This window comes from Emydura macquarii, unplaced genomic scaffold (genome assembly GCF_026122565.2).
Source record: "Emydura macquarii macquarii isolate MOO-44397 ecotype Brisbane River unplaced genomic scaffold, CSIRO-AGI_Emac_v2 contig_2681, whole genome shotgun sequence".
Lineage (NCBI taxonomy): Eukaryota > Metazoa > Chordata > Testudines > Chelidae > Emydura > Emydura macquarii.
The window spans coordinates 2094409-2119611 of NW_027132818.1; the positions used below are offsets into that span (position 1 = coordinate 2094409).

The window sequence follows — 25203 nt, forward strand, 5'->3', positions numbered from 1 at the left end:
GTTCCTTCATAAGTGGAGTACTTTGTATTTGTCCTTATTGAATTACATCCTATTTACATCAGACCATTTCTTCAGTTTGTCCAGATCATTTTGAATTTTAATCCTATCCTCCAAAGCTCTTGCAACCCCTTCCTGCGTGGTATCATCCACAAACTTTATAAGTGTACTCTCTATACTGTAAAGCACGAAGGATTCTTTCTCCAAGAATCAAGCAGCACAGACAATACTGGAGGGGTTTATTCACGATACCGGGAAGTCTGATAAATCAGCTTCAACTTCATGGTGTTACAGTGGTCAATTATATACCCTTTCTTATCGATTACATAGTATGTTTTAAATTCTTTATCTATTCACTTACAAATACAGACATTGTCCCATCCGGAGAGAACATCAGTGATAATGGTTGTTACATACATGCGGAGACACTTTTAATCACTTTACTTACATCAAGGATGCTAGGATTACACTCAGTGGGGGAGAGGGGGGCAAAAGAGGGGGGGATCCTTACAGATAGGTGGCAGACAGACAGAAATTCTAAAAGCAAATGTGCTGTTCTCATTGGAATTAGAATCACTAAGAGGACATCTGGCTACCTGAGTCATCGGATGTTTACACTAGCCATTGTTCTTGAGGATCAGGTATGCTCGTTAGCCATTTACATGAGTTTCGATGTATAACTTGTTAGCTAAAACAATCTCAAGCCTTACAATACCATTATCTAAATCATTGATGAAGATATTGAACAGAACTGGACCCAGGACCGATCCCTGGAGGACTCCACTAGATATGCCCTTCTAGTATGACTGTGAACCACTGATAACTACTCGCTGGAAATGGTTTTCCAACCAGTTATGCACCCATCTTATAATAGCGCTATCTAGGCTGCATTTTGCTAGTTTGATTATGACAAGGTCATGCAAGACAATATCAAAAGTCTTACTAAAGTCAAGATATACCACATCTACCACTTCCCCCCATGCGTAAGGCTTGTTACCCTGTCAAAGAAAGCTATTAGGTTGATTTGGCATGATTTGTTCTTGACAAATCCATGCTGACTGTTACTTATCACCTTCTGGTGTTTGAAAACTGATTGCTTGATTAGTTGCTCCATTATCTTTCCAGGAACTGAAGTTAAGATGACTGGTCTGTAATTCCCCAGGTTGTCCTCATTCCCCTTTTTATAGATTGGCACTATATTTGCCCTCTTCCAGGCCTCTGGAATCTCTCCCGTCTTCCATGAGTTTTAGAAGAGAACGCTAATGGCTCAGATATCGTCTCAGTCAGCTCTTTGAGTATTCTAGCATGGATTTCATCAGGACCTGGTGACTTGAAGACATCTAACTTGTCTAAATAATTTTTAACTTGTTTTTTCCCTATTTTAGCCTCAGATCCTACCTCATTTTCACTCATTTTCATTCAATCACTGCTAACCTTTTTGGTGAAAACTGAAACATAAAACTCATTTGGCAGTTCTGCCATTTCTACATTTTCTGTTATTGTCTTTCCCACTTCATTGAGTACTGGGTCTACTCTGTCCTGGGTCTTCCTCTTGCTTCTAATGTATTTATAGAATATTTTCTTGTTACTCTTTATGTCTCTAGATAGTTTAATCTCATTTTGGGCCTTGGCCGTTCTAATTTTGTCCTACATGCTTGTGTTATTTTTTTATATTCATCCTTTGTAATTTGACCTAGTTTCCTCTTTTTGTAGAACTCTTTTTTGAGTTTCAGATCATTGAAGATCTCCTGGTTAAGCCAGGATGGTCTCTTGCCATACTTCCTATCTTTCCTACACAGTGGCATAGTCAGGAACTTTCTGATTCAGTCAGATAATTGAGAACTCCTCTCTTTAATCCTCTCTTTAACGCTTTTCCCCCAACTTAATTGTTCAAACAGTGATCAGGGTGCTGGTTCTGTTGCTTCCCAGCACTCTGTCACAGTCCTCCACTATACAGCTTACTGTTTGCTGTGGTATAAATAATAGTTGTGGATTTCTTATCCTTCAGGGCTTGCTACAAGACCAGTCTATTTTTATGAGCCTTTCCTGACTGGGGCGGGCTGCGAATGTGGCGTTCAATATATTATTATTTTTAATTAATATTGCACAGCTCGTACAGGTAGGCTCCTATTTATATATTGAAAAGTAAATAGTGAAAATAGATCTCTCTTCCTTAAATTACTGCTGCAAATAGGCACCTGTCAACAGAACTAAAAAACTGCCACCATTGAAGACAATGTCAAACAAATCATGTCATCAACAAGCTACCTATCTCCAACTTCCTGAAATCAGATTAGCTGAAGGTGTAGTGTGAAAGCAGGGGAAAGGGAGAGGGACGACAACAGTGTGTAATAAGTGTGTGTGACTTTCTTCCTTGCTAGCTGTAAAAGATTGACTCTTTTCATAATGAGTATTGTGAATATTGCATGAACCAGTAACAAATATGACAGTTTTAATTTAAGCAGAACTTCTGTCACTATGGATTTTATGTACATATATTAGGTATTATTATTATCTTTACAAATAGTAAATCTAAATGTATCATTCACATCTATCATAATGTAGATCTGTATAATAATGTTTCTCAGAGTTGAAAAATAAATATGATTTTGACAAAATTCTCTTTACACATTTTAAATCTGGAATTTTACTAAGTGTTTGCTGCTGCATTCTCAATATAAAGTCATATATAATTGTCCATTTGGTTATTTGTTTTCAGCCTGAATCAGGTATAAAGACTGTACTTGACCCCTTGCCAAAAGCTGAAACTTTTTCTGCAATAAAAATCTCTTCTTGGGAGTCCTGAAGCTGCTCCTTTGTGTTGCTTGTCTCATCACTACCATTTTCAGATTCTTCTGAAATGACAGTTAATTTGTCATAGGAGTGATCCTCTTCTGGTGAGTGTGGTGAAAGAAACTGTGAACTGCAGGAAGGCTCGCTCAAAAACTGGAAGAAAAGAGGGGAAATAAGAATCAATCTGTGCCTGTCCCTATATTACAGGTGGTTAGAAATATGCTTTAAATTGTTTCCCAGCCTCTGCAACAATTAATTTTGTCAGCAGTCTTTAAAGACATTGCACTGGTGACTCTGTGTCTTAGGCCTTGTCTATACTAGAAAAGGTATCTTGGCATAGCTATACTGGCAAACCCTCCTAGATGCAGCTTGTACTGGTAAAAGAGTTATTTTGTCTACATGGCTTATACCAGTTCCTGAATGAAATACACTATATCAGCAAAAGGAATTTTTTGCAAATATAACTGCATCTATTATGCTAGGGCTTTTGCTGGCATAACTTTGGTGGCTGGGGTTGGGGGCAAATACTCACACCCCTGACCATAATAGCTACACCACCAAAAGTTTTAAGTGTTGACCAGCCCTTATCCAACCACTTTAAAGTATCTCTGTTCGGTTTTACTTGTTATTCAACATGCACTGAACAACCTTTCATTCAACGTGACCTAATCAGATTCTCTTTAATCTTGCTATAGAGACACAAAAACGCTCATCCAAGAAACAATGGGTACTCCAATGCACTGAAAAAGTTCTCTCTGGAGTAACACTACAGTAACAAAGTATAGAAATGATTATTACCACTTTTAATATATCCTTGTAAAAATTTTTGATGGAATCTATTTCAAAGTGAATCACAGTAATTCTGAATTATTACTCATGTGAGGGTTAAATGCAGTACAGAGCCATGCCAAAATTTTTCCTTTATGTAATTTTTTAACATTTGTGAGAACTATACAATGATTATACTGGCTGTAACAAAATTAAAGTGTTGTGTGTACTATTAACCTCTCGAAGTTTCCAGCACAATTTTATTTGACTTTTAAATCACGGGCGTAGTTGGGGGTTCAGGGTGGACACTGCCCCCCCACAAACTGCAAGCCTCGGGGACGCATGGAATTTGCTCCCCCATGCGTGGTCCCATTGACCTGACTGCCCCTCCTGCCCCAAATACAGAAGTCAAACTTTGCCTAAACATTAAATTCACATAATCTAGGCAACTAATATTTTGCTGATCTCTCAAACAATTTGCAAAAACAAATACCATCTACAGAATTGTGGTTATCTACAATAAAATAATTAAGAGAAATAGAACTATTTACTCTCTGTATTAGGCTATTGTGACAGAATGTACCCATGTCCACACCATACACACTAATGTAAATAATCTTTGTACAACTATGCCTTGTGAAGTATTATTTAAAAACCCATAATTTGCTGATCAGTATCACAGCAAAATGCATGCAGCAGCGTAATATGTGAAATTATAAACATGAGATAAGATCGTGACTAAAGTGCATGTTATTCAGAGAAATTTGGAGAGTGGCCAACCCAGTTCCTCAGTGACAAAGGGCAAGCTGTTGCCTCAGCCAGGTGTAAACAAAGCTGATGGATCATTACCTGCTAAGTGGCCATTCTTTGGCAAGAAAGGGGACGGGCAAAAAATGTACATTTTAGCAGAGAAACAGCATGGAGTTCCCTTCCACACAGACTGCCTATTGCCTCACTTCCAGTTGGAAATGCTTCTCAAAGGGGGCACAGGGCTATAAAAAGAAGGGGCAAACACCTCAAATTGTCAGCGAGAGAGGGGGGGGGGCATTGATTCACTGCACTAGAAGGGAGAAAGGAAGCAGTCACTGGACTGGAGAAGGGGTCCTGACCTAAGAAGTATGGTCAAGAAGACTACTGAAAGCACATGGTGAGAAAACCTTGCTTTGAATTTAACATAGTTTATTAAATTAGGCACCAGTTGCATTTTATCTTTCTTCTTCTAACTATTTCTGACTTTTATGCCTCATTACTTGTATTCACTTAAAATCTCTCTTTGTAGTTAATAAATTTGTTTTATTGTTTTATCTAATAAAGTGTGTTTAAAATGAAGTGTCTGGGGAACTCCATTTGGGGTAACAAGATGTGTGCATATTGTTTCTACTAATAAAATGATGGACTTCATATATAAGCTTGTATTGTCCAGGAGAGGGCTGGGCAGTACAGGACATACATTTCTGGGAGGACATTGAGGACTGGGGGTGTGTTGGGATCATCCTGCAGTATTATCAAGACTGTTAAGAGCTAAAGTGTAGCTGGCTGGCTGCAGCACACACAGACAGACATAGCTGGGAGTAGCTTGTATACGAGGCGCTGTTTGTGAGCAGTCCTGGCTGGAGGCTACAGCAGCAAAGCAGTGTAAAGGGCACCCCAGGCTAGAGGGCAGAGGTGACACAACTACTCATTAGTCTGGATTGTACCTGGGTATGTCACAGCTGTCTACACTTAAACTGCTAGAGAGAGACAGCTGCAGCTGCGCTGCTATAGTGCTTCAGTGTAGACACTCATTACAGTGACAGGAGGCATTCTCTCATCACTATAGTTAATCCACTTTCCTGAGTGGTGGTGTGCGGTCTACACTAGGGGTTAGGCAGGTCTCACTATGTTGCTCAGGGGTTTAGATTTTTCATACCCCAAATGATGTAGCTGGGTTGACCTACTTTTTAATGTAGACCTGGGCGAAGTATAGACATAGTCTAACCAACAGAAGTCTGCAGAGAGACTCAGCCAATAGACCTTAGAGGTGTGATTTGCCCCATTCTGTTCAGTTAAATTAGATGTCCAGTAAAGATGATTTAAATGTCAACATTAACTATTCCCTTTCTTAAGTAAAGGAGAGGGAGGGAGAATCACAATTTAGTGTGAGTGATGTCTCATCTTGACACCACAAGTGGGTGGCATTTGGGAGACATAATTCCCCTAAACCTCCCCCCTCCCCCCAGTCAAGAGGGAGCCAAACTTAAGGGTCCCCATGGAGATCGGAGAGCGAAACGATCATATATTGAAAACCTATTCAATCTAGTATGAACAACAGCTCATTTTAGCAATTCACATGGGCAGAGTTTATTTGGGTGTGGTGTTTTGGTAGAGTATCACCACCTTTTCTCCCCAATCTGATCCCTGTTTGTTACTCTACCTTAATACTTACATAAAAAATAGGATTTACTGTCAACAATTCTGTTTATTTTAATAAAAAAAGAATAGCTAAAATATGGACATATTTTATTATACTAGTGGTTTTCAACTTTTTCGGCTGCGTACCTTTTTCCAAAGAATGTAGTCTACTGCATACCCCCATTTAAGATAGTGTCATAATATATCTATTTAAACAGGGGAAAAAAAGGTCTGTAAGGATAACACAATGAGTTGTCCACCATTTCAGGATTTTTCTTCCGTTACCCCCGACAAAAGCTTGTGTACCCCTAGGGTACATGTACCCCAATTTGAAAACCACTGTACTATACTATCTTGTGGTTTGAAATTTTCTTTCACTCTCCTGCAATATCTCAATTGCTCATGTACTGAAACCATTGTTTTCTGCATTGTATTCAATTCTTTGCCAGTGCCCAATCCATTAAACTACGCGACTGATATTTGATAAATCAAACCAATATCACTCAGAAAAGTGAAAACAAAAAGCTTCACTCATCTGTTAGAAGCAGGGGGGTAAAAATGCTGAAGCTTGAGTGTGTCCAGTGTTAATTTAAACTATATCTACTTTCTCAGTAACTGAGGCCCCGTTTCAGCAAAGTACTTTAGCATGTGTCTAACTTTAAGGACTAGTACCATGCTGAATCAGGGCTCTAAACTTTTCAATCTGCTAAATTCCAGCTGAAGGTTAAATGAGCCAAAATGAAGGACACAAGAACATTGCAGCAATAATGCAGGATGATTTGCTTAGGCTTGGTCTATACTACATCCTTATTTCAATTTAACTATATTGCTCAGGGGTGTGAAAAATCCAGTTATACCGACTTTAACAATCTCCCCTCCATGTAGACAGCACTATGCCAGCGGGGGGAGAGCTTCTCCTGCCAGCATCGCTACTGCCTCTCGCAGAGGTGGAGTTATTAAGTCGATGGGAGACCTCTCTCCCATCAGCGTAGAGTGTCTTCACTAGACGTGCTACAGCAGCACAGCTACAGATGTAAATTTGTAGTGTAGACCTGCCCTTAATGTCCATAACATTCTATATAACCTCCAGTTTCTTGAAGCACAGTCTGATACACTGGGCAAGTCTACACCACAAACTTAAGTCGACCAAAGTTATGTCGACTTATAGCCACTGCAAGAATTAAATCACTTTTGCATGTCCACACTACGCTCTTTGTGTTGGGGATGCGCGTGCTCACTAGGAGCACCTGCACTGATATAACTGTTAGTTGTGGGACAGGCGTTGTGGGACGGCTTCTGAAAGGCAGCAACAGCTGATGTAAGCAACGCAGTGTCTACACTGACACTACGTCAACCCAACTACATCAACCTAATCACTACACCACTCACAGAGATGGAGTTATTAAGTCGGTGTAGGTGGAGAGTTACATTGGTGGCAGGGACATTTTAGTGTAGACGCTAACAGAGTTAGGTCGACATAAGCTGCCTTACGCTGACTTAACGCTGTAGTGTAGACCAAGCCTCATTCAAACAGCTCTCTACTTAACAGAATGGTGGTCATATTCCCTGAAAAAAATGAGTAACATTCATTACTTTGTTATTTATGTGAAGGTTTCAGATACCTCTGAAACTTTTGCTTAAATTGAGTTGTACCATAATTTATCTCCTACTTGAAACAGGATTCTCTCACTAGTATAGTACAACTCAGTTAAACATACGTTTTGTCTCTTCAATGGACATTGTCTAAATCAGTGGTTTTTGACTTGGGGGGCCACAGACCATGTCTAAGGGGTCCGTGAAAGGTGACTATGAAAATAAAATTTCAGATCCTAGAAAAGGCATTCTGTTTTTCTGATCAGTGAAAAGTATGTGAGTACCCCAACCTACAGGTCAAAACCCGGCAGTGTTGTCGTTACCACAGAAACCCTAGTTTAGCGCCCTTTCTCATGCTGTGTCAAATGCCGTGCCGAGCACCTGCAACATTTATAGTTGTATTCTGTTCAATCAGTTTCCAGTCCAAAACTTCAATGGTATGGGGCTGAGGATCACAGGTTGAATTTCCAAAGGGGTCCGCAAATGAAAAAAGGTTGAAAACTACTGGTCTAAATGGTCCTTGGCTGTAATATTAAACTGACCACAAGAGGCCAGCCATAGGCTAAAATTTAGAACACGTCCACTCCAGCCATGGCTTCTGTTTTGTACTCTTAACAGTCCTGAATATAATTTATTTACTTAATTTAGGAATGGGGAAAAAAGAAAAAAAATGCAAAACAAAAATATCCAGTTTCTAAAGCACCCACATGATTTGTAAAACAAGGTTTTATATCATCACTATATGTGTAAATTACTAAAAAAAAAAAAAAAAAAAAAAAAACTACAAAAGACGAGTCTGGAAGCTTAAATTCATAACTTTGCTGGACACTAAAAATCATGGACTGAATACAGAAACTGGATTTATGGCTTATTACAACAACCCCTCAGTTGCCTTCCCTCTCCTTTCTTTCCCCCCATGACTGGAGGCATATTAATCGGCCACTTCACCTTGAATGGTCCCTTGAAATATGTGTTAAGGCTTGAAAGCTTGTCTCTCTCACCAACAGAGGTTGGTCCAATAAAAGATATTATCTCACCCACCTTGTCTCAGTGATATGGCTGAGCTTTTGAATACTTCCTTAAAAGCATTCTGTTAGAACATATCAGATGGGCAAGATTTCATCATTTACTAAAGAGTGACACCATCCTTACTCATGCTGAGTAGTGCCATAGAAATCAACAAGAACAAATGATGGAGTAAGGTACTAACTTATGTCTATTGCTAACAGAGTATATGCTGGCATAGCCCCTTAGATGCAGCATACGCTGACAGAAGTAGTTCTGCCAGTATAAGAACACCACCTCCCCAAACAAAGTTAGCTATTCTGATAAAAGCTCTGTTTTGTTGGCGTGGTTGCATTTGCATGGGGTGTTTTCAGCATAGCTATGTCACATAGGGATGTGGTTTTGTCACACCCCTGACTGGTGTATGCCAGTATAAATTTAAAGTGTAGCCCAGTCTCTATGCAGTGTGGGAGAAGGTGGTGGAATGAAGGCATCTGAACTCTGAATTGGTGCAAGTCACATTACTTCACCATCTACACCCACTTGAATCACTGCTCAGTTTGGTCCAAAGTCTTTAATCTGCTGCTAATCAACTTTTGCAGTTGATTAAGGGTTGCAATGATAGTTAACCACACAAGCAGTTTATCACACGTGAACTAAAGTAACCAAAGATGATATAGCTTAAATAGATGATATAATACAGCTGCTAAGACTCATATTTATTATTTTCCAACATTTGTACTACGCCTGAGTTCTTTTAACTTGTGTGCCTAATAACATTTATAAGAATGAAGAACTGCTGTCAGAAGGTTCACATGCATTAATGAGAAAAGTTGCAAGCTTTTGGGGGTCTTTGACAGGCAATAGGCTCTTCTGGAAGGCTTACTTAATTATTTTATGTAAAATACAAATAGACAAACCTCCTTCAGATGTTGTGGAAAATAATACTTAGGGTAGAAGACATATCTGGCCTGTCGATATATATATGAAAAGGTAAAAAAACAGGCAGGAACTGATACTAGAACAACCAACATTGATACTAGAAGAACAGTGACAATTATCCACACTGGAGTTATACCTGCAAGAGACAAGAATAGAAATTCTTCTTAACCTGATTATTATTATTTTGAATATACAATTTTCAGAATTTAGTTCTCGTAAGTGAATACAAGATTTTTTCCTCCACTTTTTCATATTAACAACTATTTTGGTGAATGAACAAAAACATAATTTTGTTCCCAAATGGAAGAATGTTTCAACTTTGTTTTTACTTCAAGCCCACTCATGACATTCTTCCTAGTTAAGTTTATCCTTCAGCCACGATAATTCAACATTTACAGAAAGAAAAAATGTCTCGGTAAATGGGGGAGAAAAAAAACAGGGTAACATGTAAACCCCCAATATACGTATTCCTGGGTATTTCAAACAGGTGGGAGCTGCCAGATCTTAGCATCAATTCCAAATGCCACTATCAGAGCACTGAATTCTGTAGTGATCAATGGCTCCGTGTCTAGCTGACAACCGGTCACAAGCGGAGTTCCCCAGGGGTCGGTCCTGGGGCCGGTTTTGTTCAACATCTTTATTAATGATCTGGAAGATGGGGTAGATTGCACGCTCAGCAAGTTTGCGGATGACACTAAGCTGGGGGGAGTGGTAGATACCCTGCAAGGTAGGGATAGGATACAGAGTGACCTAAACAAACTGGAGGATTGGGCCAAAAGAAATCTAATGAGGTTCAACAAAGAAAAGTGCAGAGTCCTCCACTTAGGAAGGAAGAATCCCATGCACAGCTATGGACTGGGGACCGATGAGCTAGGCAGCAGTTGTGCAGAAAAGGACCTGGGGGTAACGGTGGATAAAAAGCTGGATATGAGTAAGCAGTGTGCCCTGGTTGTCAAGAAGGCTAATAGCATATTGGGCTGCATTAGGAAGAGCATTGCCAGCAGGTCACGGGAAGTGATTATTCCCCTCTATTCGGCATTGGTGAGGCCGAATTTAGAATATTGTGTCCAGTTTTGGGCCCCCCACTACAAAAAGGATGTGGACAAGTTGGAGAGAGTCCAGCGGAGGGCAACAAAAATGACTAGGGGGCTGGAGCACAGGACTTATGAGGAGAGGCTGAGGGAACTGGGCTTGTTTAGTCTGCAAAAGAGAAGAATGAGGGGGGATTTGATAGCAACCTTTAACTACCTGAAAGGGGGTTCCAGGGAGGATGGGGCTAGGCTGTTCTCGGTGGTGGCAGATGACAGAACAAGGAGCAAAGGTCTCAAGTTGCAGGGCGTGAGGTCTAGGTTGGACATTAGGAAAAAGTTTTTCACTAGGAGGGTGGTGAAGCACTGGAATGGGTTACCTAGAGAGGTGGTGGAATCTCCATCTTTAGAGGTTTTTAAGCTGAGGCTTGACAAAGCCCTGGCTGGGATGATATAGCTGAAGTTAGTCCTGCTTTGAGCAGAGGGTTGGACTAGATGACCTTCCAACTCTAATATTCTATGATTCTATGATTCTCTCTAAAGGAAAAAATGAAATAATGGTAACAAAAATGACAACTCATTTGGAGGTGGCGGTAGTCCAAAATTCCTAAACTTCCAAAATATTGTGTCTTCTAAAGCTTGGTTTCATGCTCGAGGTTTCACAGCACGTGATATGAATAAAGACTGATCAAGGTATCACTGTCTAAACATTCTAAAGCTGTGTATGATTGTAGAGCAACTGCTTACTTATCAGTCTGGGACTACACTTTTCCTTTGAAATGGAAACACAAAGCTCTTTTCTAAGAGGGGCCACTTGATTGATGATGGCGATGGCCACCATAAATAGCTATTTCATAGATAGCTATTGAAGTGGTGTGGTTGGAAATGTAAGTGTCCAGCCAGTTTCCACTGTGAGGTTAGTGCTATAAAAAATGAAAGACTGGAATCTTGATTAGGCATGGAAGATGTTACACTGGAGAATTTTATATGATTGGCACTTACTGGTATAGTTGCATAAAAATAAAATATTTAAACAAAAAAAAATAGTTGTTTATATTATGAGTCGATAATAATGGTAGCTTTGGATAGCAGCTAGAGGAAAACATCTTGGGTAAAATCCTAGTCCCACTGAAGACAATGGCAAAACTTCCATTGACTTCAGTGGGACCAGGATTTCATTGCTTTGGAAGATGTACCTTGACTAATAAATTGCATGCTTTTTGTAATCATGAAGAAAACTGATTCTCTGGCCTACTTGTCTAGTTAAAGACTTTAAACATGGGAGCAGAAAAGGAAAGCATGACTAAGCTCTATCTGTTTTTAAAAAAAATATTTCAACAATGTAATTTTGTTACAAAATGTATACAGAAGCAGATTTTGCAATATAGGGCCGAATTCGACTCTCAGCTATAGCTGTGGAAGCAAAAAGATTCACAAGCAAATGTAAATTGGTTTATGGGTAGATGAAGTTCACGCCTGTGCAGAGGGGCCAGCATGAGGCCTATGCACCACTTAAATCTTGCTTTGAAGGCTTTAGGAGTGCACATGCCTCAGGTGGACCCTCTGCACTAGTGTACATTTCATCTGCTGTGTATCTTATTATTTGTAGCTATAAGCGATTGAATTAAAGTTCTCTTCTTTTTTTCTGGCATGAAGGTTTCAAATTTTTTGCCAGTTAGAGATATGCTTGGATATCTGTAGGCCACAGAAGATATTTGTGATGTGTTAGAGATAGGGGCTTGACGGGCCTGGTCAGAACTGGTTTGATAAGAGGCACTGCTCAGCTTGGTAAACAGGCTGTGCAGGGCCGTGTGAATTTGTTTGTGGTGCCAAAAGAGGAAAGTGAGGCAGCAAGGTCAGGTGCCGTAAATTAGCCAATGCTTGCTGTTCCCTAGAGAATGCTGTATAAAAGCTTGAAATGCAAACTGCGCAATGAGACTCAGCCATGAATCCACTTGGATTGCAAGGCAAAATCCCCCAGCAGCCTGCTTCGCAGCTCATACTAGAGTCTCCCGTGGCTGTTTGGAGCATAAGCCGCGATTAAAGGTAAATGTACCTACCTGGTGTGGGCGTGTTTTTATTCCTCACTTGGTATCCAGAACCTGCAGGCAGCTGTGATCAGCGGTGCCTGACGTAACAATATCACAATGAACAATACTGAAATACCAAAACCAACATATTTCTGAAGGTTTACATATATGCTTTTGTTTCTTTTATGCCAACAAATGAGCATCTTACAGTGTTTCTTAATTAATTAGGATGTTTATAATGTACTGGTGCTTTAGATATTACCATTATCAGTTGTCCTATCACAGAACTCTTCACTCAGTTCCCCTGTTTTATTCAATTCAGGAATAATTGCTTGAACTTGAAGACAATATATTGTCCAAGGGTCCAAACCAGGTAATATTTCTGAGTTATATTTAGTATCTTTGGTTAAAACCTATATCAAAGAAGAATACAGAAAATTCAAAGGCAAATTCAAGTTCTAATGAATTGACAAGCTAATGTAATAGTTTACAGTTACAACTCCATTTAGTAATCTTCGCATTTATAGCTGCACTATGGATTGGATTTACAAAATATCTAGTTCCTGAAAAAGTGAAAGTTTAAAATATCAGCTGTTAAAGCAGATTTTGTAGTTTTCTGAATTACTTAGTTGACAAGAATCAAAGAAAAGTTTCCTTTTAAGAATTACTTTAAAAGAACACTACAATTATTAAAATTAATCAGCCCTCTTCAAATTTCTTTATCTGTTTTAAAACATCCTATTGATGGTGAAAATAATCATCTTCCAAAACCAGAGCTGTAACAGTGTTGAAATTCCAGAGATGGTCAATCCAGCAATAGGTTGTAGGCTCTACATTTCTTGTGATAAGACACAAAGATATTCTCCTTCCACGATGCCATAAAAGAACTTTTCAAGAGACATACTGTCATAGAAAGAGGGACTCTAAAGTTATTATATAAATGTGCTGAGAATTCTAAGTAGCAGTATTTTAAAAAATCTGGCAACTAATAAAACCAAACCAGTATTCAAGCAACACACTATTTAGGGTTACATATGAAGACCACTCATTCTTCAGCTAATGTAGAATGTGGCATCCTGACTACTTAAAACAGCTGATCAATGTAAGTACTTTGTGTGCGATTGTTCACAGCACTGAGTTTTTATCTTCTCGGTGTGTTTAATGGTATTGGTCTTAGAATAGAAAGTTAAAGAAGTGGCTACCAAATGAAATTGCCTCTCTTCCTATGCACACTAGGTGACACCCGCTAAAAGTGGTGTTACTTATAGACATGGCTTACCCTGAGTTAGGATACATTTTTGGTCAATGGGTCTTACGAGACTGCTTGCTGGTGAGGGAATAATTGTATCTGAACAAACTATACAAGCACTAACTTTTAAATAAAGATCTAATGAAATCCCATTGTCTGGCACTTCTTGGAGGCCTGTTTAATCACTGAGGGAATCTCCCAGGTTTGCACTTGAGTACTGGAACCAGAGTATTCTCAATGAAATCTCCTTTTGGGTAACTTGCTTCCTTTGGCAGTTTGCCAACGGTTGCTTGATCAGGTATGGACTCACTGACTTTCCCTACAGAATAACTCTCTCTTTATTCCCCTACTTCTCCTTCTTTTAATAACTAATTATGGAAGGATAGCTTATACCCATGTACTAGGTAGTTACTCATTTCCAATGCCAGTGTGCTACTGAATGCAGGTTGTGACAATTAGAAGTTCCTGATATCACTGTAACTTTCAGAGATCTTGTTTTGCTTCAGCAATGTTATATCATCAATACATTATTATACCTAGAAATACATATTCAAAACTGTAGCTGTAAAGCAGTCACACAATAGTCAGTTGAGCAAAAGTTACCTCTTCTCTATTGCTTTTTTTCCAATACAGCACCTTATAAAACCAGGAGCCATAATAATCCTTTAAAGGCCACTTTTCCATCTCATGTACAGCAACAGGGCCCGTAAAATCTATATGCAAAGATCCACTTTCAGATTTCACTTTTACATCAGGTGCTCCAATGATTGCTAAATATCAGAAGAGAGGAGAGAAAAAAAAGATCAAAAAATACAATCTTTCACAGTGTTCTCACAGTGATATTTTTATATGCCATATAGCACTACACCTAACCACTATCATAATCTTATTTACTTGAAGAAAACTCTTTCATCTCAAAGGATCAAGGATAAATAAACCCTTCATTCACAGATCTGTCATAAAGTGAATTTGTCTTTGCGCTTAAATAGACTATCTTCCATTGCTGTATACAGTATAATTGTAGCTGTGTTGGTCTCAGCAATAGAAATTGGTCCAATAAAAGATATTACCTCGCCCACCTTGGCTCATTTAAATAGAGGACATTTTTATTGTCTGTGCCTCCTCTACTCACTAAGCCACCCACAGTTCAGTCCTGCCAGCTGCTCACTAATGATAGATGTCAGAATACTAAGGAACCTACTCCCAGGGCACTTTATTGCCTGTGCTTCCCCTTTTAAGCTGCATCAGACTTATCTGAAGAAACTTTCTGGTGAAGTGCTTTTATTGCTCTCTTCACTGTGACTCTTTTTATAACTGCAGCTCTTCAATTGCTTCTTTTTTACATCAAAGGTTATCTTTTTATATTTTGAACTAGCTACTTCTACTATATCATTGTTCCACTAAATAACTATGTTTTAGTGAGAATTTTAGTCTTCAATTAGGTTGTATCTACAATGAACTCTTTCATAAAGTCTCCCTGTGTTCCAGCTGTAGCACTCTACAGGTGCTAGTAATAATGGAAGCACTAGAGTAGACGAGAGGGAAGTACTTTTTCTGCCTTCTTATCTAAACCTGTACTCAGGTTGTAAAAATGCCGATGATCAGTCTACACTAGCACTCCAACCATTGCTACCAGTAGTGAAGTTACACCAGGGCTACAGCATCATTGGGAGATTTTAAGAAACAGCTCAATGGAGACAAGAATTTGCATTTTTCCAGAAATTCAAACTAGTTATAAAAAACAGTTCTGGCTGTGGCAGGCTTGGCTACATGGTGGCTCCAACTGGTTTTAAACTGGTTTAAAGTTGTGGAAAATTTTCCCCATCAGCGAATCTGATGTTCCTAGGCTGCACCTAGACATTGGGGTCTGTAATTTCCCAACAACTACAACTCTGTTGGTGGTAATGCTGGTGGAAATTATAGCATAGACAGGACTCTGATCAGAGTAGCTACTCTGAGCAGGATTAAACAATACTGTGGTAAATATGACACAGTGATTAAGAGTTCCATTGACACTGCAGATTTTACCAGTGCTGCCAGGTCTTCTCCCTCAATTGGTTTTATACACGGACTCTTTAGTTCAATTATAAATTGGCTTCTGGTGGTCAGTGTTGCTTAGAAGTTAACTCTTGCCTTGAAATGTGAATCAAAATCCTGTTTTCCATACAAGTCTTTATAGAACTGTAACTTAATAACAGTTTTGTTCTCTGATGTGGGGGTTAATGCTAAGCACTACTGTTTCTTTTGGCTTCACCCTAACTTTCCTTGTATTTGTTAAATGCTTCCTTTCCTATGTTGTAGTTCAGTTTTTCTGTTCCGGCCAGTTTTAATTCTCTCCAAGCTTTGGAAAACAGACAAATCCCAACAACGTGCTCTGATTTTCCAGTTTGATTTTTCTTCTTTAGGTATTACATTTGCACTAATGTATGCAACTAACCTTCCCCGTGTAACCACTTTCAGAGTTTCCCACAGAGTAACTGGTCATATGTCTTTTGTTCTGCTGTGAGGAATTTATCTCAATGAATGCTTTAAACTCATCAATACTTTAAAGTCTTTAAAAAATCCTTCAAGAGTTAGTGCATTGGTGTGAGAGTGAGTTTAGAGAGAAATGTCCAAGTGAAGAGATCAAAGAGCAATGGCCATAGCATTTTATGAATTTAGAATTTAATATGGAAAAAATTACATCATAAACATTGTCCTGGTATAAATAACAATACCATCGGGAAAATGAGACTGGAAACTTAAACTCAAGGACTAGAAAGGTTAAGCTTTAAGTAAGGGAAAACTAAGAATTGTTTCTAGAGGTAGAGAAATCAGAGGCCTCTTGCATAATTTCCCATTGACAGCTGTGCAGTGGAGAAATTGAAGCTTTGGGTAGTCTGAAAAAATTAGTGCTTGCTAATGGATGGAATAATTGTGAGGATGCAGAAGGTGAAGGAGATTCATTGGCAAAAATCTTGCTCCCCCCAAACTCAGACGACAGCATTTTTTTGCCTGACTTAGTAACAAGAAAGTAGCTGAACTGATTTAGGAAGTTGGAATACCTGGACATAAATCACTCTTGCTCTAAAAATTTGTATGCAATATTTCTTTAGGGGGAAAAATACATATGTGTTAAAATCCCTCAAAAGATGTCTCAGAATGGAAGAATAGGGTCAGTGATGACCTACATATACTGGTGATCTTACTACATTTTCCTGAGAGCAACTTCCCTTTTCCCAAAAAGTATTCCAAATAGGAATCAGATATTTCATATTTTACTTAAAGTAATTTGTAGATTTAAAATAATCTGTATTTTAACATCTCTGCTTATTCAGATGAATTGCAATTTTATTTCATTAACAGTTTGCTATTAATGGGAAAAATTTCCAGTGGAGGGGAAGCCTTACTGTCATCGAGTGGCTTAAAGATGATGTTCACCCAGTCTGACTGTTCGTTGTCTGACTCAGCTCTGACTCGCATGGTATAGTTGCCAAATACAGGCAGAGAAGAGAAGTCCCACTTCGTGTTGACAGTGCTCATGGACTCGATGTCCTTATAAAGACTGTTGTATAGGAGGCAAAAGAATTGCATCTGAGTTATATATTAGGAACAAAAAAATATCCTTCATTTCAATAAAGCAGGTAAGTGGCAGTACTCACTCACCAAGTCACCATGTATTGACACTACTAATTACCACTCGGACAAAAATCATTAGCTGATAAAAATAAGAACATTGATATATCTATCTATATGTATCATACATACCTATATATAGGTATTAGACATTCATAACATCTATTAGTATAGTCTACTATTACTTTATGATAGAGGTAGAGATTAAGGTGACCATTCAGAAAAAAGCACACTGTTGCTTTTTGACTTGGTAACTGCCATTATCCTGACTGAGCAGACAGAAAATGCCTGATACCACAGCCAAGTTCAACTATGCCTTAATTTCAGTCTAATTCTCACCCTTCCTTTGGATAGGCCTTACACTACCCTAATCTTTCATTATATGCCCAAGGCTTGAATGAGTACTATTTAATATGCGGGATGTTCCTTCTGTTTTGTACTTATGGCCCACCCTGGAATAGGAGCTTGCTACTCTGGCAGTTTGGGGGTCCCACACAGCCCTCATACCTTCCCCCCACTGACTGACATAGCAGATACCCTCACTTTGTGTTCTACATTATCTTGGAGGGTTCTTCTCATCAGGTACCTGATTGCCATTACCCCATCCTCAGGCCCTGCTCTTTCTTCGTCAGAGAAATGAACCTTTTGACTCATTGGACAATTTGCAGTGTGGGCCCTGTTTAGCTACTGAAGCAGCTAGGATATAATACTAGGTTATGGGAGTCCTCAGCCTTCTTTAGAATGCTCCCCACAAAATCCTTCCCCTGCCAGACAAAGACCAAATCTGGAGGGATAAAATGGCAAAAATTTCTGACAAAATGAGTCCTCAGAGTAAGCTGCTGAGAAAACCTCTGCTTTTGAGTACAGAGGCAGCAGACAGGGGAACAATCTCACTGCACTTCACTAGCCATGTCTGTAGAGGACCCTGACAAGCAGATTACTCCAGGGAAAAAGTGGAACCTGTCGCCTGTGTTAGAGATTGGAAAAGATGGGAGAATGCATCAGTATTAAGTCTGTTGGAGTAATAGTTTCCGATGATAGAGAATGTAAATTTACATGTAGCTGACTGATTACAGTTAACATTACTCTGTATTTCCAGCTCCAGATGAATATGTAACAAGCTAATGATTATAAAAACCGTAAAGCATGCCATCTAATGGGTATCTAGCTCAGAAGAAGGCATCTTATATGCATAAACCAAAGGAAAGGGACAGTCCCTGTTTATCCTGAACATAAAAAAAGTCACAAGAACACAAAACTATAAACTGCAAGTTTATCTAAGACATCTTGCAACAGTAAATACAGAAAGTTCCCAGACCTACCTTCTATACTGAACTGTATAAGTAATGTTTTCTTTGTGAAAAGTAGGTGGATCCCACTGTAGAATGCTATTCAAGTTAACTGACTTAATTCTTACATTTTTTGGTTCTGGCACTATTCCAAATGCTGGAAAACAAACAAACAAACAAAGCAGTTTAGTATGTTTTCCTCCAATGACTGAAGTAACAAACAACCCTTTTTGAAAACTGGAAAAGAGACTGAAAGTACTGCTGGAACATACACATACCGTACTGCTAACTAGTAGTTTTCATGACTACTGGCTTGTTATGAACATAATTTGGATTCTTTACAGATGAGTCAGAAATGCGCTAAAGTATACCAGCCAAACCAGCTATAAAGTACAGCTCTTACTGTTGTACTTCAATTCTTTCTTTTCACTAAATTTAGTACTATCCACTAGAAACTGAAACAGGAGACATTTCATGTTTTCACATTATATATGAATTACATAATGAAATACTCTATTAGATCAGATATCATTTAAGTCACAGGAGAGAAACCAAATAATGTGCATGCTCTTCAAGAAAAAAAATGATTAGCAATTTTATGTGCATATCTTAGATGTAAAGATTCATCAAACAAATATATAAGAAGTACATTCCATGCATCTGCACAAGACAGAGGCCTGGTCTACACTGACAATGGAGGTTGATGTAATGCCATTTACGTCAACCACATAAAGTATGTGTCTCCACTCCTTAACAGTTGAGGTGAGCAGGAAGAGGCAACAGCTCCTTTAAGAAGTGGGGATGTGAGAGTTTTTCCTGCGTGCACAGCCAAAATTGGCTCTGTACCCCTGGCCCCACAAAATGCATGCTGAAAATTCAGCTCTATTCCATTTCCCCCCTATGTGAAATCACCAATAAAGAAAGTACTATTTTCCAATTCATTGCTCTTTATTTATTTATTGATAAAAAGGGAATAAAGAGAGGGGGAAGTGGGAGGGGGAATGGATTGAGGGGGGAACTGGCTTGGTGGGGAATGGTTAGGGGATGCGAAGTGAAGTACAGCACAGATAAGCAACGCACATTACTGTCATGTATCATTGCAAAAGTGTTTTTTCAATGCTTCCCTGAGGTGCAGCACTCCGCGATTGGCTCTCAGCATTGCAGTGGCATCTGGCTGCTCAAAATTTGCAGCCAGCCTATCTGCCTCCACAGCCCAACCCAATGGGAACTTCTCCCCCTTTGTCCCACAGACATTATGGAGCACACAGCAGGTAGAGATAATTATTGTGATGTTTTTTTCACTGAGGTCTAACCTAGTGAGCAGACTTCACCAGCACACTCTTAAACATCCAAATGCACATTCCACCACCATTCTGCACTTGCTAAGCCTATTATTAAAACGCTCCTTCTCGCCAGGGGAGCAAAGGTTAGGCAGGATCACCCAAGATCACTATTGGCATTTCAACATCACCAATATTTATTTTATAGTCAGGGAACAAAGTGCCCGCCTACATCTTTTTTAACAGACCTGAGTTCCTAAAGATGCGCGCGTCATTCACCTTTCCAGAGCACCCCGCATTGATGTTGCTGAAGCATCCTCTGTGATCCACAAGGGCCTTCAACACCATTGAGAAGTATCCCTTCTGATTTATGTACTCTGTGGCAAGGTGGTCCGGGGCTAAGATAGGGGTGTGCATTCCATCTATCACCCTGCTACAGTTTGGGAACCCCATTGTGGAAAAGCCTTCCACTATGTCTTTCATGTTTCCCAAAGACACTGCCCTTCTTAGCAGAAGTCTATTAATGGCCCAGCACACTTGTATCACAGCTGTTCCCACGGTGGATTTACCGACTCCGAATTGATTCCCAACTAAGTGGTAGTAGTCTGGCGTTGCTAGCTTACACAAAGCCATGGCCACTCTCTTCTCCACTGTCAGAGCTGGTCTCAAGTGAGTATTCACGCATTTCAGGGCTGGGGAGAGCTCTCCGCAAAGTTCAAAGATAGTGGCCTTTCGCATTCGAAAGTTCTGCAGCCACTGCTCATCATCCCACACCTTCATAACGATGCGATCCCACCAGTCACTGCTTGTTTCCCAGCACCAGAAGCGGAGCTTCACCAACTACAGATGGTGTGTGACAGCCTGCAGCAAACAGGAATTGTTTTGTTCTATGGCTTGTAGCAAGCCGGCCTCTGTAATTGCAATTTTCAGCGCTGCAGCTCATGTCTCGCTCCTGAAAATACTGCAGAATAAGTCGTGATGCGTTTATGATGCTCACAATAATAGTGCAGAGCTGAGTGGGCTCCATTCCTCTGAGGCAATGGCATGCATGCGGCAGAGACTAAAGGGTTTGAAAAAATGGCGCGAAAAAGAGATCGTCTGTTTTGGACTGGGGCAAAAAGGGAGGGGGAGTACATTGCATCATGGGAGGACGACAACCTTCCCAAAAGCCTCTGTGGCTAGTTGCATTGTGGGATAGCTACCCACGGTGCACTGCTTTACTTGTCGACCCAAGCACGGCTAGTGGGGACGCAATTCCCTGATGCAATGAGCGTGGTGTGATCACACTCCTCCAATTTCTAAATTTGGCAGGTGAAAGTCAATTTAAAATAAATCGACTTCACTCCACAGTGTAGACATACCCAGACACTAAATTTGAACATTTCAAGTACACAGAGTTTACTTCCTCAAATGTGACTTCTTCCTGTAATCATAAAATTTCAGTCAGAATGTTCACTAAATTCAAAGAGAATGTCACTTATGTATATAATTTGGACCTGGAATTTTTTATTTAAAGACATTCTGGCATTTCACTTTCCTCTTGAGCTTCTGGGGTGAAATCTGGCCTAACTGAAGTTAATGAAAAAAAAAGTCCCATTGACATCAGTGGGAACAGGATTTCACCTATGGTCATCAAGATTTTTCCTGATCTGTTACATACTGAGGATATGACTACTCTATGGAGACTATACTGGCATTGCTATACAGAAGTAGACCTCTACTGTAGATGCAGGCTACATCAACAGAAGAAGTTTTTCTGTCAGTGTAGAAACACCATCTCCCTGGAAGATGTTAGCTGTGTCGATGGAAGCATTTTCCATTAACATAGCTGTGTCTACAGTGAGTGTTTTGTCAGCATAACTAATTTTTCAATGTAGACCAAGCTACTGCAAATCATCATAGTTCAAAACTCTGTCTCTCTATCCCAGGTTAGTAGTGCTGTAGAGGTATTATGCTCAATCACTGAAAATAGGGAGGTATAGGTATTGCCATACAGTAGTCTGCAACAGCCTCTGTGGCCAACTCAAGAGTGGCACTGACTGGCTCCAGAGGAAGCCACATTCAGCCCTCAATGGGGCTATGTATACTAAGGCCTTGTTGGACCTAGGACATTGGTTACTAATTTTTCAGCAAGGGTGCAGCTGCACCAGTGCTTCCAAGGGGCATAAGGTCCAGTGCAGACAGGTGTTTTTACCCCATGTCATTTTCAGAGCTTACACCATTGCTGAAAAACTGGAAAGAAATTTCCAATTTCCTAGTGTAGATGTAACCTAAGAAAATAATCTGTTGCAGACAATATGATGTAACATTGTCTTGGCAAAGCAGCATTCTGTCTGGCTGAAGAAGCTTCATTTGTACATCATTTTCTAGTATAGGCCTGGACTTTATGATGTGAGAGCTCACAATAAGCATCTTTATGAAAGTTCTCCAGCAAAACCATAAAAGACAAAACTTGACAAGCTTGTTATTTGCAAGGTAAAAACAAACAGACAGACAGGAAACAAACAGATAACACCTTATTTTGTTTGTAAAACAATGCCTCCTCCCAAACTATCCCCAATGTTTCTGGCTCAGATCCATTTAAAAAGAAATTCCTTTTCAGGTCACTTTTAAGACTTTATAAAATAGTTTTTTTGTTATAAGCATAAAGCCAGATTATCAGCTGTTGTAAATTGCAGTAGCTCTATCAGGCCATAGTATATATGTTGTTTTAAAATGTTTATTGTTCAAATTTAATTTAAAATATAAATATCAGCTTCAGTACTTTCTTCTCACTCCTATTTCCTCAGTTGCTTCATGGAATCTGGGGTGTTTCAATTACATAGACATATTCCCCCTACACAAATTGTATGGTCTTTGGCTGATCGATGCATTTAAATGTGGAGGGTCAAATTCTCCTTCTTCATACAGCCTTTTGATTTCAATAGAATTATACCAGTGCAACTGAGAGGAAAATTTGACTCTTAATATATAATACCAAAGATCAGCCAAAGACAATTCTCTCTCCCTGATCATACATATTATAAACAAGGTATTTAGAGTGCAGCAATATTTAAACTCTAGTATAAACGCACCCCCAACTAATATTTTGAACATGAAAAGGTTCTGAATTGGCCGAGTGGCCCCAGCATATGTGCTTTAAAGATGGGGATTTGTCCTGGGCCTTTGGGAAGTCCTGAGAACAAGCAACTCAGCAGAGTACTGGGGAGCTCAGGAATGAAAGCAACCATCCACTTCATTGCAAGGATCATTCACCCTCTGACCCCTCTGCAACCGCCAATGCATATAAACAGGCATGTTTATTTTATGAACATTGTCTGCTTTTTTCAGTTGGTAGCACTGAGCAGATGGCGAGGGGCCTGGCAGGAGTATGCTGCATGCATGCATGATGATAAGGCCTCAACTGTATTATTGTGTCCAGTTCTGGACACCACATTTCAGGTAAGATGTTGGATAAATTGGAGAAAATCCAGAGGAGAGCATCAAAAATTATTCAAGGTCTAGAAAACATGACTTGACATGACTTGAAAACATGATATGAGGGAAGATTGAAAAAAACTGGGTTTGTTTAGTGTGGAGAAGAGAAGACTGAGGAGAGACATGATAACAGTTTTCAAGTACGTAAAAGGTTGTTACAAGGAGGAGGAAGAAAAATTGTTCTCCTTAACCTTTGGAGGATAGAACAAAAAGTAATGGGCTTAAATTGCAGCAAGGCTGGTTAGGTTGGATATTAGGAAAAACTTCCTGTCAGGATAGTTAAGCATGGGAATAATTAGCCTAGGGAAGTTGTGGAATCTGAGTCGTTGGAGGTTTTTAAGAACAGGTGAAACAGACACCTGTCAGGGATGGTTTAGTTATTATGTAAAGCCGCCACTGCAGGTAACTGGACCAGATGACTTACTGAGGTCCCTTCCAGTTCTACAGTTCTCTGGTTCTATTTTCAATCCCCTGGGAGAACTGCCAAGTCAACCCCTCTCAACTCCCATTGCACCAGGAGGCAAGGCTGGGGACATCTGTCACTGTCCTGTGCCATGGATGTGTTTCAGGGCCATGTCCTTCATTGGGAGGTATGGAGACATGAAGAAAACTGGGGTGAGCCAACAGCCAGCCAGGCACAGCTGGAGGAAAAGCCAGGCCTTGCCACAGAGCTGCAGGTGGTGGTGGGGGATGGAAAGCCTGGGACGGTGTCTGCCAAACATTTCAGGGCAAAACGCTGGCCCCCTTGAAGTCAATGGGAGTTTTGTCACCCTCGTCAGCGGGGCCAGGATTGCACCCAGTTCTCCTCAGGCTCTAAAACTACCTATCCAGCACTGCGGAGGGGGGGGGGGCGGGGGGAAGAGGGGGGGAAGGCACTCTGCCTCCCGAGCCTCGAACCCAGCCAGCGCCACTTAGCGCTAGTTCTCCTCCCCCTGCCCACTACGAGCCACGCCCACTAGGGGGACACGCCGGTGGGCCGGAGGGAGGGGGCTCCGCCTGCGCATGCGCACTGGGGACTCCCTCTTTCGGCATCAGGGGCCTTGTTTGACCTGCACAGAAAAGCGAAAGGACCCGGCAGCCCGCCCTACCCCCAACTTCCCCAAACCCACGTGCCCCGCCCGCGCGCCCCTAGTGCTCCGGGGTCCGTGGCGCACACGCGCGCTTGTCTCCCTCGCTCCCGCCCGTCTGGAAGCAGCAACACCCCTCCCCCCCCTACGCCCCGCCCCGCGGCACTCACCGGACCAGAGAAGGCAGCCGACCACCAGCGCCGGGAAACAGCGGGTCATGGCCAGCGGCTCGGGCTGTCCGCTGGCTACGGCGGAGACCCCCCTGCTCGCTGCTGCTTTCCTAGCCCGGCCGCTGGTCCCGCCTCCGTCCGCCCTTTCTGGGACTGTCCCGCCGGGCCCTGCTCTTCCTCCTTCCTGCCCAGCTGCAGGTGAACTCTCTTCCCCTGTGCCTCTGCGCTGCCCTGGCAGCGGGCCAGGAGGAGAGGCGAGGGAAGACAGCGCTCGCACACACCCAGCCCGGCCAGCGCAGGGCCCTGCGTCTTGCAGAGCAGAAGCAGCTTGGCTCTAATTGGGGCAAGGCAAAAAGTCTGGGGAACAGAGGCGTTTGGTGCCAGCGCCTGTACCCCACTGGGGATCGGAGAAGGACAAATCAGTCTGGTACTGGCCACCACTGGAAGACAGGATAGCGGGCTAGATGGACCAGTGGTCTCCCCCTCTGAGCCAGCGTGGCTTATGTTAT

The 25203-nt window shown here is 40.8% G+C and overlaps 1 protein-coding gene across 1 annotated transcript; it reads right to left on the reverse strand.

Moving 5' to 3' along the window:
- Positions 1-237: 237 nt before the first annotated feature.
- IL10RB (interleukin 10 receptor subunit beta) lies at positions 238-25203 on the reverse strand. The gene is made up of 7 exons (XM_067565593.1): positions 24695-25203; positions 18734-18857; positions 17186-17340; positions 14400-14566; positions 12810-12960; positions 9468-9625; positions 238-2943 (listed from the first exon to the last, which is right to left on the reverse strand). Exons 1-7 carry the CDS (start codon positions 24741-24743, stop codon positions 2713-2715), a joined length of 1035 nt encoding a protein of 344 aa, XP_067421694.1. The 5' UTR covers positions 24744-25203; the 3' UTR covers positions 238-2712.